The following is a 19,884-nucleotide window of genomic DNA, read 5'->3' on the forward strand; positions in this document are numbered from 1 at the left end:
CAGAAAATTTTGCCCCAGAATAACTCAAAAAGCTTTCTCCGTATGTTTGTGATAAATTCCACTTGAAGGTTGAGCATTCTTTGACGGCAGGGGAAGGTGCTATCAGAACCAGGAACAGGATCAGGCATTCAAGCTCCTCGAGCCTGCTCCATCATTTAATACAATCATGGCTGATCTCATCCTGGACTCAATACCATTTTCCTGCCTCCTCTACATTACCCTTCAACCCATTACTAATTAAATATCTATCTCCTCCTTAAATTTATTCTGTGGACCTGCATCCCACCGCATTCTGGAGGAGTGAACTCCACGGATTCACCACCCTTTGAGAGGAATCATTCCTCCTCATCTCTGTTTTAAATCTGCCACCTGTTAGCCTAAAACTATGGCCTCTCATTTCTAGGTTGTCCCACATGAGGGAACATCATCCCCACATCTACTGGAAGGATCAAGCATTGCCAACAGCCTTGGTGGGATTCAAATCATTGACCCTAGAGCATTGTCAGATTATTAGTCCAGTGACATTACCACCACACCATGAATGGCTGATTGAGATAGGGCTGGAGTGAGGGAGGCGTAGACCAGGATGGGAACTGGTCAAGCTGCAGGGCCTATCAGTCCTCCAGCCGCATGGGGACGCTGCTGGCGGAGGACTTGGACACCCATGCGTCATTAATTATGCAGAATGGTGCAGAAAGTGGTTGCAGTTTCCTATTGCATTTTGCAGGCAACTTGTTTCCAACTTTAATCCAATTTCGAGACAAAGTTAGCTGAAAATGGGGTAAATCTGCGTCTGATCCCGTTAAAGAGAGACAATCTCTTGAATAATTAAATAGTAAATAATTAATTATTCATAAGATCTGCTTTATTCCAAGTGCAGTCCATCTTCCATCCATTTGTTTGATCTTCTGGCTTTTTGTATTCAAGATCCGTTCGATTTGACATTTTAAAAATGCAAATAATATGCAAAAATAAAAACATAAACCCAAATGTTTTTCAGCAAGACCCTAACTGACATAGCTGTGAATAATTCATAAAGCTTGAAAATAAATGAAGGTTTTGTCCCAGGTTTGTTTTTGCTCAGGAGTATAAACATCTAAAATTAACGCAAGTGGGCTCCAGGTTGCAAATGTAAAAATGAGAAAAGGAGAAAGGTTTTGTGAAGGGGTTGTGTGGGCAGGAGGGAAGGCATGCTCTGGATTGTTATTGGTAGTTGGAACAGTCAATCATTGCCACGGTGTGGTCCCGCCCCCTCCTGGGCCTGGGACTGACGTCAAAGCGGAGCTGTCAATCAGCTGCTGAGCTGCTGTTGCTGCTGCAGTCGTGTTCGGAGAGACTGGTCCTGAGGCAAACGCTTGGAAGGTGAGGATGCTGGGGTCGAACGGGCAGCGCTGGGCATCAGGATGCAACCTGTGCATTCCATCCGATAGCTTAATGGTTTTAAAATTTCAGCAGCTTCAGTTCGTATGATGCATATTTACCATTATTTCCCCCCCATAACCTTCATTTGACATATGAGAGTTGGGGGTTGGAGAATATGGGCGTAAGTCATAGCGGTCTGGAGGCATGGGAAATTGAAATAATGTAGCTTACGTTTTCTCTTTAAAATGCTCCTTTCCCTCCCCACCCCATGTCTGTTTTCATTATTGTGTGTTGAGAGGTGCTGGAAGTGATGTTTTCTGTCTCTCTTTGGTTCATTCATTCTGGTTCCTGCAGCCTCTGTGCCTGTCATTGCAGCCGCTTGCAGCTCACAGCCAGCATCAGAAAGCAGCGACCTTCCTGAGGTTTGTGCTGGACCAGTCTCGCTGCTTTCTCAAGCAGCAGAGATACTGGCACCATCACCCTGTGCCTCCCAACTGCAGACTGAGTTGTAGAGGGTGGGGGAGGGTGTTGAGATTGATACATTTCCCATTGACACACTGACTGGTCGTGCTGGATAAATTGTGGCAGAAATTAATAATTTACAGTATGAACCTTGAGATGCATGTATTATGTATTCATTGCTACATGCAATAGGCAGGAAATACAACGTATCTTAACGTGAGTTAACACCTCGAATGTGATATGAAAATGGTTACTGGGCAACGTTTCTCGTCCAAAAGAGGACAAGCGAGCCCCAGCTGGATTGCAGCGGATTTGTGCTGGAGGAGCTTGTCCCCCAGTTTATTAATAATCTGCCCAATAGAGGGCACAAGGCTGCTAGTTGACGAAAAGGGTTTACATATTTTGCTCTCAGAGGCTCTGCCTGTCAGAGGGCGTTTGCTTTTGACTTTGAGTTACAACTGAACTGGGCAAATATCTATCTCATTCTAAACACTCAAGTGATGTATATTAATTGTGCCTGTTGTTCTTAATTTGTCCTTTACAATTTTAACTATTAATACCAAGTATTATGCAGTCACAGACCTGTCCCTATCAGTACTGACAGACCTGACTTAATCTGTAACTGTGCCCTGCTTAGTCCCAACCAATTCTATTGTTGCTGCCTTTTCTTCTTTTCTGCTGTTTACGGGAGCTGTCCACAAACCGCTGCCATATTCTCTGCATTGTAAAGGGACTATATTTAACAAAGCTATTGATCTGAGATGTAGTGTTGTTATGTGAACTGCTCTATAAATAGGTCTATGGGTACATTACAACACAAGGGGACCATTCAGCCCATCAAGAATGGTCCTCCATTTACTACGCTCTTGGTTTGGTCTGCAGCTTAACTGCATTTACCTTTTATTTCACAATGCATCTAGCCCTGTGTAAAAATAAACTATTAGTAACAATCTTGAGGTTTTTAATTTGCACCCAGCTTTAAAATATTTGAGCAGAGTTCCTGATTTCTCTAATCTTTGCATTTAAATGTCCTAAGTATAACCTTCCTTGATTTGGGAAATGTTCCTTTGGGTTGAAAAATTGTCATCCTGCAATTTATGTAGCTGAGAGTGGAAGCCAGGGAGAGATGGACCAACATCTGTTGCCGAAATATTGCTGGAATCTGTAATTAAGGACAGGGTGACTGAACATCTTGAGAATGTTCAGCTGATCAGACAAAGCCAGCATGGATTTGTAAAGGGTAGTTTGTACCTAACAAATCTGATGAACATTTTTTAGTAGTGACTAATGTAGCGCAAAGTGGATTGTGTATGGATGTTATATTTGATTTACAAAGGTAATTGATAAAGTCCCTCATAAGAGACTGTTAATTATGATTGAAGATCATTGAATTGAAAACAAATTATTGAGCCTGTGCAAAATTGGTTGAATAGCAGGAGACAGAGAGTAGGGATAAATGACAGGGCAGGTTGTATCTGGTGTTCCACATGGATCTGTGTTTAGGCAAATGCTCACTCTTTAAACAGAGCAGAAACTACCTTGCCTCAGGCCTTGCTAGGCAAGCTCTTAGCCTTTCTCTCCAAACACTTGGGTCTTCAAGATTGGTCTGATTCAGTCAACTGAATAACAACAAAACGTGATACCAGGCTGCTGTTGGGTTTGGACACAACACATTATTTAAAAATTCATTCATGGGATAAGGATGTTGATGGCTGGTCCCAGCATTTATTGCCCTTGAGAAGGTGGTGAGGAACTGCCTTCTTGAATCACAGTAGAATGATTTATTGACTTTGAAGGAAGGTGTAATGTAAGACTTTGAGAAATAAACTCCAAGGGGAGGTCAGAGTGCCAGGGCAAGTGTCTACAAATTAGGGTAATTTGATCTGAGCTTTCAGTGTAAAGGTGAACAGCGAGGTGAAATTGGGAGCAACTGTTTTTGTCAGTTGGATAGTCTCAGACTGGGGATAGTGTCTAAAAATTAAAGTCAGACCTTTTGAGTGAAGTTTGAAAAGATGTTAGTGGCAGTTGTCAGAGATAATGGGAACTGCAGATGCTGGAGAATCCGAGATAACAAAGTGTGGGGCTGGATGAACACAGCAGGCGAAGCAGTATCTTAGGAGCAGGAAAGCTGACGTTTCGGGCCTAGAACCTTCATCAGAGAGACCTCTCTCTGATGAAGGTTCTAGGCCCGAAATGTCAGCTTTTGTCCCCCTAAGATGCTGCTTGGTCTGCTGTGTTCATCCAGCCCCACACTTTGTTATGTTAGCGGCAGTTCATGTTTGATCAGTTGTTAATTTTGAATCTGAAGTTGATCGATTTTTATTGACGGAAGGTGATCAGGGAAAGTGGGACAGTGGGAGTTAGCTGAAGTTTGACAACACATCCACCATGATCTCATTGACTGTCAGAACAGGCTGAAGCTTCCAGACATCACCCTCCAGTACTTTGTATTCCTGCCACTTCTTCCTCAGTCAGTGTATTGTGACATTCAATTCCATTCCAGAGACAACAGAGGGAGTAAAACTTGCTGCTTGGCCTGCTGTGTTCATCCAGCTTTACATCTTGTTATCTCAGATTCTGCAGCATCTGCAGTTCCTACTATATCTCTACTGCAGAGGTAGCGCTGTGTTCCACATGAAACATGAAGCTGAGGCCTCACTTGCTACCCCCATGGGGGGAACGGAGATTCTTTTTGAAGAGGCAACCGGGATTCGTCCCTGGTCATTATTTAGCCCTCAGCTGCCATTATTAAACTGGATCTCATCAGTATTGCATCTTATTGGATCATGTGATCTAGCTGTGTACAAATTGGCTCTGTCCCGGAGGTGCCAAGGCTTTTTTAGGGAGTGTGCCACCAAACCTTCACCACCCTACGCCCCTCAAAAAAACAAAGTGCTGCCCCACAGTCTGGCCCCAGTTTTCCCCCATTTGTTTGTGTGTAACCAGTGAGTGAGTGTCGCCAGATTATGCTCCAATGGGGAATTGCATCAAAGTTTAGATCCTGCTCCCTGCAGGAATATGTCAGCTTTCCAGCCACAATCGTAGGGCAAATTTCGAGAGCAGGGATTCTGACTGAGTTGACCCCACCAGCCAACCCCCATCCACCGGCGCATCCTGTTACAATTATGTGAGGCAGTTGGTTTGATTCAGGACCATCCGAGTCAGCTTGAGAATTGCTTGGTGTTTTCCCCTTGTTAAAAGTTTCTATCTGACTTTGGCATAAGCACGACTCGTGTGAGCAGCGAATCCCAATGGCTAAGATCCCCCTTTACACTCACCGCAATATTCTGGGACGAGAGTCAGTGCAAAAGGTTCTCTCAGATGATCCTGGTTATGGTTGAGGAGAGGTTGAGCAGATTGGGCCCGTACCAGTGGGAGTTTAGGGGAATAAGAGGAGACTTTATTGAAACATACAAGATTCTTGGCGGGTGTGGGGGGGGAAGGTTTGACAGGTTAGATGTGGAAAGGTTGTTTCCCCTTATGGGAGCATCTAGGATCAGAGGGCATCACCTCAGAAGAAGGGGTCACCCACTTGAGACAGATGAGGAGGAATTTCTTCTCTGAGGGGAGTGAATCTGTGAAATTCTTTACCCCAGATGTTTGTTGAGGCTAGATCACAAAAGTATATTCAAGTATATTTTTAATGAGTAAGGGAATCAAGAGTTATGGGGGAAAGGCAGGAAAGTGGAATTGAGGATTATTAGATCAGTTGTGATTTCATTGAATGGTGGAGCAGATTTGATGGTCAGAATGGGCTGTTTTTATTCCAATGTTTTATGGTCAATGGTTCCCATACCTGAACCGATAGCGCCTCAGTCCCACGTTCCTACCGTTGGTTACCTGCCAAGAAGGAAAATAAGCAAGTGAGAGAACTGATCCTCTGACTCTTGTTGGCCCTGGCCATGGAGACGATCCACACATTCTCCTAGTGAGACAGCAGTTGGTGTTCCTCAGCCAGAGAACTTGCCTGTTTTCCTCAGCCATGTTGACCCCTGGGCAGGGCATGGGCAGTATCCACTGGGACATTTGAGGCCTATTTGCAGGAGCAGTGAGCTTTGCCAATTCCTCAGCCCAATTTTAATTCATCTAATTTCAATGAAATTCTGGTGGCATTTAAAATGTGGGATTCTATAATCTATTTGAAACATAATAATATATTCTCACTGTGTTGCCTCCCAACCACCAATACCTTGTGTGACCACTGCCCCCCACCACTGGTATCTGGGGTAACTTTGTGACCCCACCCAGTCACTTGTCTCCATGGTAACTTTGCAGTGCCTCCCAAATCACTAGTTTCCATGGTGATATATGATGTACCCCAGCTGCTTGCATCCCATGGGATTACCATGGATACCTACCAATCTCTCTCACTGGTGTCTAACATTGGGTATCCACAGTGGAAGAGTGTACCATTTTGGTAATCATTGGTTTCCATGGTGACAGCACCTGTTGCCCTGGTGACCCGCAGTATCTATGGCAAAATGAAATTCTCACAGTGAGCGTGCAAAGATCTGAGCTGCCAGGAACCTTTGTCACAGCTGACTTGCTGCTGACGTTGAAGCTGTGTTGAGTTGACTCATGGCTTGTTCCCACCTTGTAACAGCACTGGATAGCAGCTTAACATTGAAGCCTGTAGGAGGAGGGGGAAGAGGCAGAGAACAGAGAGCTTCCTGGGGGTGGAAGAGCGAGACAGCGATTCGTATGATTTGTTGGAAAGAAATAACTTGCAGTTAATCAGCACTTCTCATACTTCAGATGAGTGCTTTACAGCCATTGATGTATTTTTGAAACACAAGTTGCACATGGTATAACAGAGAATATAATACTGTAACAGGCCACTCAACCCAACATAAGTATAGTCTACAGGGATCATTATGTTGTCTCACCCTTGTTAACAGCTGATAGGGCCTGAGACCAAGTGGAAGAGTGTACTGGAGATCTTTGTATTAGTTGGAATAAAACTCTGACTTGAAAAGTATATGCCTAGACTCTGTCTAACCAAACTGGTGTTTAACACCCTTCCAGCATACTCTTCGCTTCACACATAGTAGCATTTACAAAGAAGAAAGACCCTTCTAAGTTTGGTCATTCACTATAGTTTGTTAACAAGGAGTCCCAGAGAATTCTAGGCGCTACAGCATAAGGCATAGTGCCAAGGCTGTGGGAGAGGCAAGAGCAATGGTCTGTAAACCCCACCAAGCAACTTTGAGTAACAGTCCGGAAATATCTCCATTTTTAAATTCTCAAGCTTGAATTTGGGATCTTTCAGTGGCGCCACCCACTTGAACCTAGTTCAGCCCAACAACCCTCCAAGAACTCTCTGCAGTTCTAATTCTGATCTCCTTGCTGAAACGCTTCCAGCTAGAATTGGAAAACTCTAATCTGTTAATGTACGTCTGAATGACTTGGATGAGGGAAGTGAATTTACTGCCGCCAAGTTTGCAGATTACACAAAAATAGGTGGGAAGGCAAGTAATGAAGAAGACGTGAAGTGTTTGCAGAAGGATACAGACTGGTTAGACAAATGATAAACATTTGGCAGATGAAATATGTGAAATGTGAGGTTCTGCACTATGGCAGGATAAACAGAGGAGCTGAATATTATTTACATGAATAATATTCATTATTATTTACAAAAAGCTACAGAACAGAGGGATAAAATAACTGTGGATGCTGGAGATCTGAAACAAAATAGAAATTGCTAGAGAAATTCAGGCAGCAACTGTGGGAAGAAAACAGATTTAATGTTTTGAGCCCAGTGACTCTTCATGAGAGCTGTCACTGGACGCAAAACATTATCTCTTGCCAGACTTGCTGAATTTCAAAGAACAAAGAAAATTACAGCACAGGAACAGGCCCTTCAGCCCTCCAAGCCTGCGCCGATCAAGACCCTCTGTCTAACCTGTCATCTATTTTCTAACAGTCTGTGTCCATTTGCTCCCTGCCCATCCATGTACCTGTCCAAATATATCTTAAAAGTGTCTGCGTCTGCCACCTCCGCTGGCAACGCGTTCCAGGCACCCACCACCCTCTGTGTAAAGAACTTTCCATGCATATCTCCCTTAAACTTTCCTCCTCTCACTTTGAACTCATGACCCCTTGAATCCCCCACTCTGGGAAAAAGCTTTTTGCTATCCACCCTGTCTATACCCCTCATGATTTTGTAGACCTCAATCAGGCACCCCCTCAATCTCCATCTTTCTAATGAAAATAATCCTAATCTACTCAACTTCTCTTCATAGCTAGCACCCTCCATACCAGGCAACATCCTGGTGAACCTCCTCTGCACCCTCTCCAAAGCATCCACATCCTTTTGGTAATGTGGCGACCAGAACTGTACACAGTACTCCAAATGTGGCCGAACCAAAGTCCTATACAACGGTAACATGACCTGCCAACTCTTGTACTCAATACCCTGCCCAATGAAGGAAAGCATGCCATATGCCTTCTTGACCACCCTATTGACCTGCGTTGTCACCTTTAGGGAATAATGGACCTGAATACCCAGATCTCTCTGTTCATCAATTTTCCCCAGGACTTTTCCATTTACTGTATAGTTCACCCTTGAATTTGATCTTCCAAAATGCTTCAGTGAGTTTTTTTGTTTGGAGCTCAGAGGGATTTGGGAGTCACATAAAGCTAGCAACCAAGTTCAGAAGGTCATAGTATTGTGAAGGCAAATAGATCTGTTGGCCTTTATTTCAAAGGGACTGGGATATGAAAGCACAGAGTTTTGGTAAACTGAATAAGATTCTAGTTGGACCACACCTAGAATACTGTGAAGGGTTTTGGTCCACTCAAGCAAAAATTTAACTGGCATTGGAGGCAGTCCAGGGGAAGATCAGTAGGTCGATCCCAGGTATGGAGAAACTGCCTTAGGAGGAGAAGCTGAGTAAATCAAACATGTACTTATTAGAATTTGAAGAATGAGAGATGGCCTTATTGAAATAAACAAGATTCTTTGGGTGCTTCACCAAGGTAGATGTGGGAGAAGTTGTTTCCCTTTGTGGGAGAATCTAGGACCAGAGAACATCATCTCAGAACAAGAGGCCATCCATTTAGGACAGAAATAAGGGGGATAGATTTCTCTTAGAGTATATTGAATCTTTGAAGTTCTTTACCACAAAGGGCTGTTGAGGCTGGACCATTAACTGGATCACTAAGTATATTCAAGGCTGTGACAGATTTTTAATCAGTAAAGGAATCGAGGCTCATGGGGAAAAGGCAGGAAAGTGGAGTTGAGGATTATCAGATCAGCCATGATCTCATTGTACACTGGCACAGATTCCGTGCTGAACGGTGTACATGTGCTCCTGTATTGTGTGGTCTACCTAGCCCATTAACAGAGGCTGTAATGAATATAGGGGAATATGGGAAATAGGAGTAGGAGTAGGCCATTCAGCCCATCAGACCTGTTCCACCACTCAACAAGATCATGACTGATGCTGAACTTCAGTGCCATTTTCCTGCACTGTGTCTTAGTTTAGAAGAATGAGAGGTGATCTCATGTAGGATTTTTAAGGGGCCTGACAGAGTAAATGCTGAGAGAATAGTTTCCTTCATGGGAGAGTCTAGGAGCAAAGGGCATAGTCTCAGAGTAAAGGGGTAGAAATTTAAGACTGAGATGAGAGGGAATTTCTTCTCTCTCCTTGCCACTGAGAGCTGTTGGGGCAGAGTCTTTGTGTACTTTTAAGATGGGGTTTTGATTAGGTGGGAATCAAAGGTAAAGGCAGGAAAGTGAATGTGAGGAATACCCGGTCAGCAATGAATGGCAGCACAGGGTCAAGGGGCCAAATGGCCTACCACTCCTATCTCTTATGGTCTTGTGGCACAGAAGAGGCCCTTTGAGTCTGAGCTGACCTCGCTACATGAACCAGGAAGTCTGTCAGTTGTATGGGGCTGAACAATAAATGCTGTCCTTGCTGGCATTGCCCACCTCCCATGAAGGAATTGAGAGAGCCAGAATTGTCTGAGGTGGTTGACTAGCTTGTTGAGCTGGCTTGTTTTCGTTCAGACGTTTTGTCACTATGCTAGGTACGAGGCCTCACTGATGTCACCTAGCATGGTGACAAAACATCTAAATGAAAACAAGTCAACAACCTTACCCACAACCCAAGCTACAGATCTTTGCTAAAACTCTAGTCAGGGTTGGATCTCATGGTTTCCATTACCTGGGTGAGCCTTCCAGTCCAGTGCTAAGGGACTGGCATGAAGTAAGTTAAAGAGGAGGTTGTGTCAATTTCCTGGTGAGTATTCTTCCCCCAACCAGCACCATCATTACAAGTGATCATGCCGTCCTTCATGTGATAAATACCTTGATGCTTTTGAAAGTAAACCAGATATGTAAAAGAGAGAAATTGTGATCAAAAGATCTTTAAGAGGCAGTGATGAGCTTGATGCAATGAGAGATATTTGTATAATATTGAATACTCAAACTGACTTTTTTTTTGTTTTGAAGAGGTGACTAAAGTCATGGATAAGGGACTGTCTATTGGCATTATTTATACAAACTTCCAGAAGCCTTTGATAAAGTGCCTGAAATAAGACTGGGAACTAAAGTAGGCTCCCAGATTATTGATCAAGTTGGGAAATTGCTGAATAACAGGAGATGGGGGGCATGGATAAAGGGCAGGTATTGAATTGGCAGGAAGTCATTGATGTTCCACAAGGATCTGTGTTCGTGCCTCAACTATTGCCTGTATTTTTGAATGACTTAGAGACAGAAAGCGTGCATTCAATTTGAACAATGGCACAAAGGTTAGCTGCATTGTAGGCAGTGTAGATGGCAGTACAAGATCAGAGATACTCATTGTGTAAATACACTGGCTAAACCATAACAATTTGTGTTGAGAAGTGAGAAATTGCCCCTGCTCTAGACCTTCTTTTTAAAAACTGGGGCTTTCTAGGTAATGAAAACCTAGAAACATGGGAGGCTTAAATGTGTGCGCATGTTTGGTTGAGGCCCAAAGATCATGAAAACATAATGCAGAGGCACAGAAAATTAACAGAAAAATCCAATGGAATGCTTGCCTTTCTATCTAATGAACTAGAATACAAGGGGATGGAAATGATGCTACAAAGCTCTTGGGTAGACCATCTCTGGAGTCCATCGCATCTCAAAAAGAAGTGACTTGGAGTGAAGTATAGATTTCCGAGGACAATACCTGTTCATGATTTCTCAGGGGACTGCATGGCACAAACTAGGCTTAGTTTCCCCTGGAAGTCTAAAGGTCACGTGGTGATTCATTTGAAGATTTTAATTCAATTAAGGAAACGGGCTGGGGAAGGCTTTTCTTATTCATTTATTGGATGAGAGCAATACTGGCTAGGTCAGCATTTATTGCCCAGAGAGCAGTTGAGAATCATTCGCATTGCTGTGGGTCTGGAGCCAGACCAGGTGAGGGTGGCAGTTTCCTTCCCTAAAGGACATTAGTGAACTGGATGGGCTTTTCCCCAAAAATCAACAATGATTTCATGGCCCTCAATAGACTCTTAACTGAATTCAAAATCTACTGCCTGCCATCATGGGATTCAAACCAAGGTCCCCAGAATGTTATCTGGGTCTCTGGGTTAACAGTACAGTGATAATACCACTAGGCCGTCGCTGCCCTGTAGAAGTAGATGGAGAGAAGCCATTTTGGCTGGTTGGGTCGTCTAGGCCTGGGGGTGGGATGAGGAGGGAGGGAGGAGGAAAAAGTCTCAAAATTTGAGGTGCAATTTGAATAAGTGTCTGCATGCAAAGAGCAGCAAGATTCAAAAGTCCCTTCTCCAAACAATGATCGATGCAGGATCAATTCTTAATTTTAGATCTAGGATTGAAAGATTTCAGATATTCAGAGATCTTAAGGAATTTGGGACATCAGTGGGTATTTGATATTAAGACGCAGAATCTCATTGAATAGAGGGACAGGCTTCAGGAGTTGAATGGCCTCCTCCTGTCCTTGTGTTTCTGTGTACCAGCCCAGGCTAGTTGGGTCAAATGGCCTGTTGGTGTGGTATGTATGCTGTAATACTGTCGGTAGTGTGGCATCGCCTCCTGTCCTTGGCTTCATAGCACCTGCGTATGTACTTCACTGTGCGTGAGGTGTTTCTGGGAGGAGTGAGAAGCTACAGTGAGAAATCGAAATGATTTCGCCGCATGGATTCAAGAAGCTGTCAAGATGTACTTCTTCACAAAAAGAGTGATGATTGACTTAGGCTCACGAGAATGGTCCCAGGAATGGAAAGCTCAACATATGAGGAACGATTGAGGACTCTTGGTCTATGCTTGGTAGACTTTAGAAGGATGAGGGAGGGAATCTAATTGAAACTTACAGAATACCAAAAGGCCTGGACAGAGTGGATGTTGGGAAGATGTTTTCATTGGTAGGAGAGGCTAGGACCCAAGAACACAGCTTTAGAGGAAAGGAAAGACCTTTTACAACAGAGATAAGAGAAACTTTTTCAGCCAGAGAGTGGTGAATCTATGGAATTCACTGCCACAGAAAGCTGTGGAGGCCGGGTCATTGAGTACATTTAGGACTGAGATAGATAGGTTCTTGATTGTCAAGGAGATCAAGAGTTAAGGGGACAAAGTGGGAGAATTGGCTTGAGAAGCTTATCAACCATGATTGAATGGTGGAGTAGAATCGCTGGGTTGAATGGCCTAACTTTTGCACCTGTCTTATGGTCTTATGGACGTCTTGAAACAAATAATTCTGCTTTGTGTAGATGGCTTCAGCTACAGATCCACGCTTTGGACAGAAAGAGTCTGCAGATCAGAACTTTGATTATATGTTCAAGATCCTCATCATTGGGAACAGCAGTGTCGGTAAAACGTCTTTCCTGTTTCGATATGCTGATGATTCCTTCACTCCAGCGTTCGTCAGCACTGTTGGGATTGACTTCAAAGTGAAGACTATTTACAGGAATGAAAAGAGGATTAAGCTGCAGATCTGGGTAAGTGGTTGTAGCTACCTTTCTGTCTCTATAGTCACAGCACATCCTCAAACCACCACCTCCAGCTCCTTCGCCATAACATCCTCCGACCACCACCTCCATCACCATAACATCCTCCGACCACCACCTCCAGCTCCATCACCATAACATCCTCCGACCACCACCTCCAGCTCCATCGCCATAACATCCTCCGACCACCACCTCCATCACCATAACATCCTCCGACCACCACCTCCAGCTCCATCACCATAACATCCTCCGACCACCACCTCCAGCTCCATCGCCATAACATCCTCCGACCACCACCTCCATCGCCATAACATACTCCGACCACCACGTCCAGCTCCTTCACCATAACATCCTCCAACCACCACCTCCATCACCATAACATCCTCCGGCCACCACCTCCAGCTCCTTCGCCATAACATCCTCCGACCACCACCTCCAGCTCCATCGCCATAACATCCTCCGACCCCCACCTCCATCGCCATAACATACTCCGACCACCACGTCCAGCTCCTTCACCATAACATCCTCCAACCACCACCTCCATCACCATAACATCCTCCGGCCACCACCTCCAGCTCCTTCGCCATAACATCCTCCGACCACCACCTCCAGCTCCATCGCCATAAACACCCTCCGAGCACCATCTCCAGCTCCATCACCATAACATCCTCCGACCACCACCTCCAGCTCCTTCGCCATAACATCCTCCGACTACCAACTCCAGCTCAGCCGCCATAACATCTTCCAACCACCACCTCCAGCTCCATCGCCATAACACACTCCGACCACCAGCTCCATCGCCATAACATCCTCCGACCACCACCTCCAGCTCCATCGCCATAACATCCTCCGACCACCACCTCCAGCTCCTTCGCCATAACATCCTCCGACCACCACCTCCAGCTCCATCGCCATAATATCCTCCGACCACCACCTCCAGCTCCTTCACCATAACATCCTCCGACCACCACCTCCAGCTCCTTCGCCATAAGATCCTCCGACCACCACCTCCAGCCCCATCACCATAACATTCTCCGACCACCACCTCCAGCTCCATCGCCATAACATCCTCCGACCACCACCTCCAGCTCCATCCCCATAACATCCTCCAACCATCACCTCCATCGCCATAACATACTCCGACCACCATCTCCAGCTCCATCACCATAACATCCTCCGACCACCACCTCCATCGCCATAACATCCTCCGACCACCACCTCCAGCTCCTTCGCCATAACATCCTCCGACCCCCACCTCCACCTCCATCGCCATAACATCCTCCGACCACCACCTCCAGCTCCTTTGCCATAACATCCACCGACCACCACCTCCAGCTCAATCGCCATAACACCCTCCGACCACCAGCTCCATCGCCAGAACATCCTCCGACCACCACCTCCAGCTCCATCGCCATGACATCCTCCAACCACCACCTCCATCGCCATAACATACTCCAACCACCACCTCCAGTTCCATCGCCATAACATCCTCCAATCACCTCCTCCATCGCCATAACATACTCCAACCACCATCTCCAGCTCCATCGCCATAACATCCTCCGACCACCACCTCCATCACCATAACATCCTCCGACCACGACCTCCAGCTCCTTCGCCATAACATCCTCCGAACACCACCTCCATCACCATAACATCATCCGACCACCAGCTCCAGCTCCTTCACCATAACATCCTCCGACCACCACCTCCAGCTCCTTCGCCATAAGATCCTCCGACCACCACCTCCAGCCCCATCACCATAACATTCTCCGACCACCACCTCCAGCTCCATCGCCATAACATCCTCCGACCACCACCTCCAGCTCCATCCCCATAACATCCTCCAACCATCACCTCCATCGCCATAACATACTCCGACCACCATCTCCAGCTCCATCACCATAACATCCTCCGACCACCACCTCCATCGCCATAACATCCTCCGACCACCATCTCCAGCTCCTTCGCCATAACATCCTCCGACTACCATCTCCAGCTCCATCGCCATAACATCCTCCGACCACCACCTCCAGCTCCATCGCCAAAACATCCTCCAACCACCACCTTCAGCTCGATCGCCATAAACACCCTCAGAGCACCACCTTCAGCTCCATCGCCATAAACACCCTCCGAGCACCACCTCCAGCTCCTTCGCCATAACATCCTCTGACCACCACCTCCAGCTCCATCACCATAACATCCTCCGACCACCACCTCCAGCTCCTTCGCCATAACATCCTCCGACCACCACCTCCAGCTCCATCGCCATAACATCCTCCGACCACCACCTCCATCGCCATAACAGACTCCGACCACCACCTCCAGCTCCATCACCATAACATCCTCCGACCACCACCTCCAGCTCCATCGCCAAAACATCCTCCGACCACCACCTCCAGCTCCATCGCCATAACATCCTCCGACCACCACCTCCATCGCCATAACAGACTCTGACCACCACCTCCAGCTCCATCGCCATAACATCCTCCAACCACCACCTCCAGCTCCATCGCCATAAACACCCTCCGAGCACCATCTCCAGCTCCATCACCATAACATCCTCCGACCACCACCTCCAGCTCCTTCGCCATAACATCCTCCGACTACCAACTCCAGCTCAGCCGCCGTAACATCTTCCGACCACCACCTCCAGCTCCATCGCCATAACACACTCCGACCACCACCTCCAGCTCCTTCGCCATAACATCCTCCGCCCACCACCTCCAGCTCCATCGCCATAATATCCTCCGACCACCATCACCAGCTCCATCACCATAGCATCCTCCGACCATCACCTCCAGCTCCTTCGCCATAACATCCTCCGACCACTATCTCCAGCTCCATCGCTATAAACACTCTCCGACCACCACCTCCAGCTCCTTCGCCATAACATCCTCCGACCCCCACCTCCTCCTCCATCGCCATAACATCCTCCGACCACCACCTCCAGCTCCTTTGCCATAACATCCTCCGACCATCACCTCCAGCTGCATCGCCATAACACCCTCCGACCACCAGCTCCATTGCCATAACATCCACCGACCACCACCTCCAGCTCTGTCGCCATGACACCCTCCGACCACCAGCTCCATCACCAGAACATCCTCCGACCACCACCTCCAGCTCCATCGCCATGACATCCTCCAACCACCACCTCCATCGCCATAACATACTCCAACCACCACCTCCAGCTCCATCGCCATAACATCCTCCAATCACCTCCTCCATCGCCATAACATACTCCGACCACCATCTCCAGCTCCATCGCCATAACATCCTCCGACCACCACCTCCAGCTCCATCGCCATAACACACTCCGACCACCAGCTCCATCGCCATAACATCCTCCGACCACCACCTCCAGCTCCATCGCCATAACATCCTCCGACCACCACCTCCAGCTCCTTCGCCATAACATCCTCCGACCACCACCTCCAGCTCCATCGCCATAATATCCTCCGACCACCACCTCCAGCTCCTTCACCATAACATCCTCCGACCACCACCTCCAGCTCCTTCGCCATAAGATCCTCCGACCACCACCTCCAGCCCCATCACCATAACATTCTCCGACCACCACCTCCAGCTCCATCGCCATAACATCCTCCGACCACCACCTCCAGCTCCATCCCCATAACATCCTCCAACCATCACCTCCATCGCCATAACATACTCCGACCACCATCTCCAGCTCCATCACCATAACATCCTCCGACCACCACCTCCATCGCCATAACATCCTCCGACCACCACCTCCAGCTCCTTCGCCATAACATCCTCCGACCCCCACCTCCACCTCCATCGCCATAACATCCTCCGACCACCACCTCCAGCTCCTTTGCCATAACATCCACCGACCACCACCTCCAGCTCAATCGCCATAACACCCTCCGACCACCAGCTCCATCGCCAGAACATCCTCCGACCACCACCTCCAGCTCCATCGCCATGACATCCTCCAACCACCACCTCCATCGCCATAACATACTCCAACCACCACCTCCAGTTCCATCGCCATAACATCCTCCAATCACCTCCTCCATCGCCATAACATACTCCAACCACCATCTCCAGCTCCATCGCCATAACATCCTCCGACCACCACCTCCATCACCATAACATCCTCCGACCACGACCTCCAGCTCCTTCGCCATAACATCCTCCGAACACCACCTCCATCACCATAACATCATCCGACCACCAGCTCCAGCTCCTTCACCATAACATCCTCCGACCACCACCTCCAGCTCCTTCGCCATAAGATCCTCCGACCACCACCTCCAGCCCCATCACCATAACATTCTCCGACCACCACCTCCAGCTCCATCGCCATAACATCCTCCGACCACCACCTCCAGCTCCATCCCCATAACATCCTCCAACCATCACCTCCATCGCCATAACATACTCCGACCACCATCTCCAGCTCCATCACCATAACATCCTCCGACCACCACCTCCATCGCCATAACATCCTCCGACCACCATCTCCAGCTCCTTCGCCATAACATCCTCCGACTACCATCTCCAGCTCCATCGCCATAACATCCTCCGACCACCACCTCCAGCTCCATCGCCAAAACATCCTCCAACCACCACCTTCAGCTCGATCGCCATAAACACCCTCAGAGCACCACCTTCAGCTCCATCGCCATAAACACCCTCCGAGCACCACCTCCAGCTCCTTCGCCATAACATCCTCTGACCACCACCTCCAGCTCCATCACCATAACATCCTCCGACCACCACCTCCAGCTCCTTCGCCATAACATCCTCCGACCACCACCTCCAGCTCCATCGCCATAACATCCTCCGACCACCACCTCCATCGCCATAACAGACTCCGACCACCACCTCCAGCTCCATCACCATAACATCCTCCGACCACCACCTCCAGCTCCATCGCCAAAACATCCTCCGACCACCACCTCCAGCTCCATCGCCATAACATCCTCCGACCACCACCTCCATCGCCATAACAGACTCTGACCACCACCTCCAGCTCCATCGCCATAACATCCTCCAACCACCACCTCCAGCTCCATCGCCATAAACACCCTCCGAGCACCATCTCCAGCTCCATCACCATAACATCCTCCGACCACCACCTCCAGCTCCTTCGCCATAACATCCTCCGACTACCAACTCCAGCTCAGCCGCCGTAACATCTTCCGACCACCACCTCCAGCTCCATCGCCATAACACACTCCGACCACCACCTCCAGCTCCTTCGCCATAACATCCTCCGCCCACCACCTCCAGCTCCATCGCCATAATATCCTCCGACCACCATCACCAGCTCCATCACCATAGCATCCTCCGACCATCACCTCCAGCTCCTTCGCCATAACATCCTCCGACCACTATCTCCAGCTCCATCGCTATAAACACTCTCCGACCACCACCTCCAGCTCCTTCGCCATAACATCCTCCGACCCCCACCTCCTCCTCCATCGCCATAACATCCTCCGACCACCACCTCCAGCTCCTTTGCCATAACATCCTCCGACCATCACCTCCAGCTGCATCGCCATAACACCCTCCGACCACCAGCTCCATTGCCATAACATCCACCGACCACCACCTCCAGCTCTGTCGCCATGACACCCTCCGACCACCAGCTCCATCACCAGAACATCCTCCGACCACCACCTCCAGCTCCATCGCCATGACATCCTCCAACCACCACCTCCATCGCCATAACATACTCCAACCACCACCTCCAGCTCCATCGCCATAACATCCTCCAATCACCTCCTCCATCGCCATAACATACTCCGACCACCATCTCCAGCTCCATCGCCATAACATCCTCCGACCACCACCTCCAGCTCCTTCGCCATAACATCCTCCGAACACCACCTCCATCACCATAACATCCTCCGACCACCACCTCCAGCTCCTTCGCCATAACATCCTCCGAACACCACCTCCATCACCATAACATCCTCTGACCACCACCTCCAGCTCCTTCGCCATAACATCCTCCGACCACCACCTTCAGCTCCTTCGCCATAACATCCTCCGACCACCAGCTCCAGCTCCTTCACCATAACATCCTCCGACCACCACCTCCAGCTCCTTCGCCATAACATCCTCCGAACACCACCTCCATCACCATAACATCCTCCGACCACCACCTCCAGCTCCTTCGCCATAACATCCTCCGAACACCACCTCCATCACCATAACATCCTCTGACCACCACCTCCAGCTCCTTCGCCATAACATCCTCCGACCACCACCTTCAGCTCCTTCGCCATAACATCCTCCGACCACCAGCTCCAGCTCCTTCACCATAACATCCTCCGACCACCACCTCCAGCTCCTTCGCCATAAGATCCTCCGACCACCACCTCCAGCCCCATCTCCATAACATTCTCCGACCACCACCTCCAGCTCCATCGCCATAACATCCTCCGACCACCACCTCCAGCTCCATCGCCATAACATCCTCCGACCACCACCTCCAGCTCCATCCCCATAACATCCTCCAACCACCACCTCCATCGCCATAACATACTCCGACCACCATCTCCAGCTCCATCACCATAACATCCTCCGACCACCACCTCCATCGCCATAACATCCTCCGACCACCATCTCCAGCTCCATCGCCATAATATCCTCCGACCACCATCACCAGCTCCATCACCATAGCATCCTCCGACCATCACCTCCAGCTCCTTCGCCATAACATCCTCCGACCACTATCTCCAGCTCCATCGCTATAAACACTCTCCGACCACCACCTCCAGCTCCTTCGCCATAACATCCTCCGACCCCCACCTCCACCTCCATCGCCATAACATCCTCCGACCACCACCTCCAGCTCCTTTGCCATAACATCCTCCGACCATCACCTCCAGCTGCATCGCCATAACACCCTCCGACCACCAGCTCCATTGCCATAACATCCACCGACCACCACCTCCAGCTCTGTCGCCATGACACCCTCCGACCACCAGCTCCATCACCAGAACATCCTCCGACCACCACCTCCAGCTCCATCGCCATGACATCCTCCAACCACCACCTCCATCGCCATAACATACTCCAACCACCACCTCCAGCTCCATCGCCATAACATCCTCCAATCACCTCCTCCATCGC

At 48.5% G+C, this 19,884-nt stretch overlaps 1 protein-coding gene across 1 annotated transcript in view; it reads left to right on the forward strand.

Annotated features, from left to right (window-relative positions):
• The first annotated feature begins 1,251 nt into the window (after positions 1-1,251).
• Positions 1,252-19,884, forward strand: part of LOC125466045 (ras-related protein Rab-3A) — a 34,751-nt gene continuing 16,118 nt past the window's right edge. The window contains exons 1-2 of the mRNA XM_048560156.2: positions 1,252-1,362; positions 12,535-12,762. Of these exons, the coding sequence (XP_048416113.1) occupies positions 12,535-12,762 (228 nt within the window). The 5' untranslated portion in view covers positions 1,252-1,362. The remainder of the gene's footprint in view (positions 1,363-12,534; positions 12,763-19,884) is intronic.

This window comes from Stegostoma tigrinum, chromosome 30, assembly GCF_030684315.1.
Source record: "Stegostoma tigrinum isolate sSteTig4 chromosome 30, sSteTig4.hap1, whole genome shotgun sequence".
Taxonomy (NCBI): Eukaryota; Metazoa; Chordata; class Chondrichthyes; order Orectolobiformes; family Stegostomatidae; genus Stegostoma; species Stegostoma tigrinum.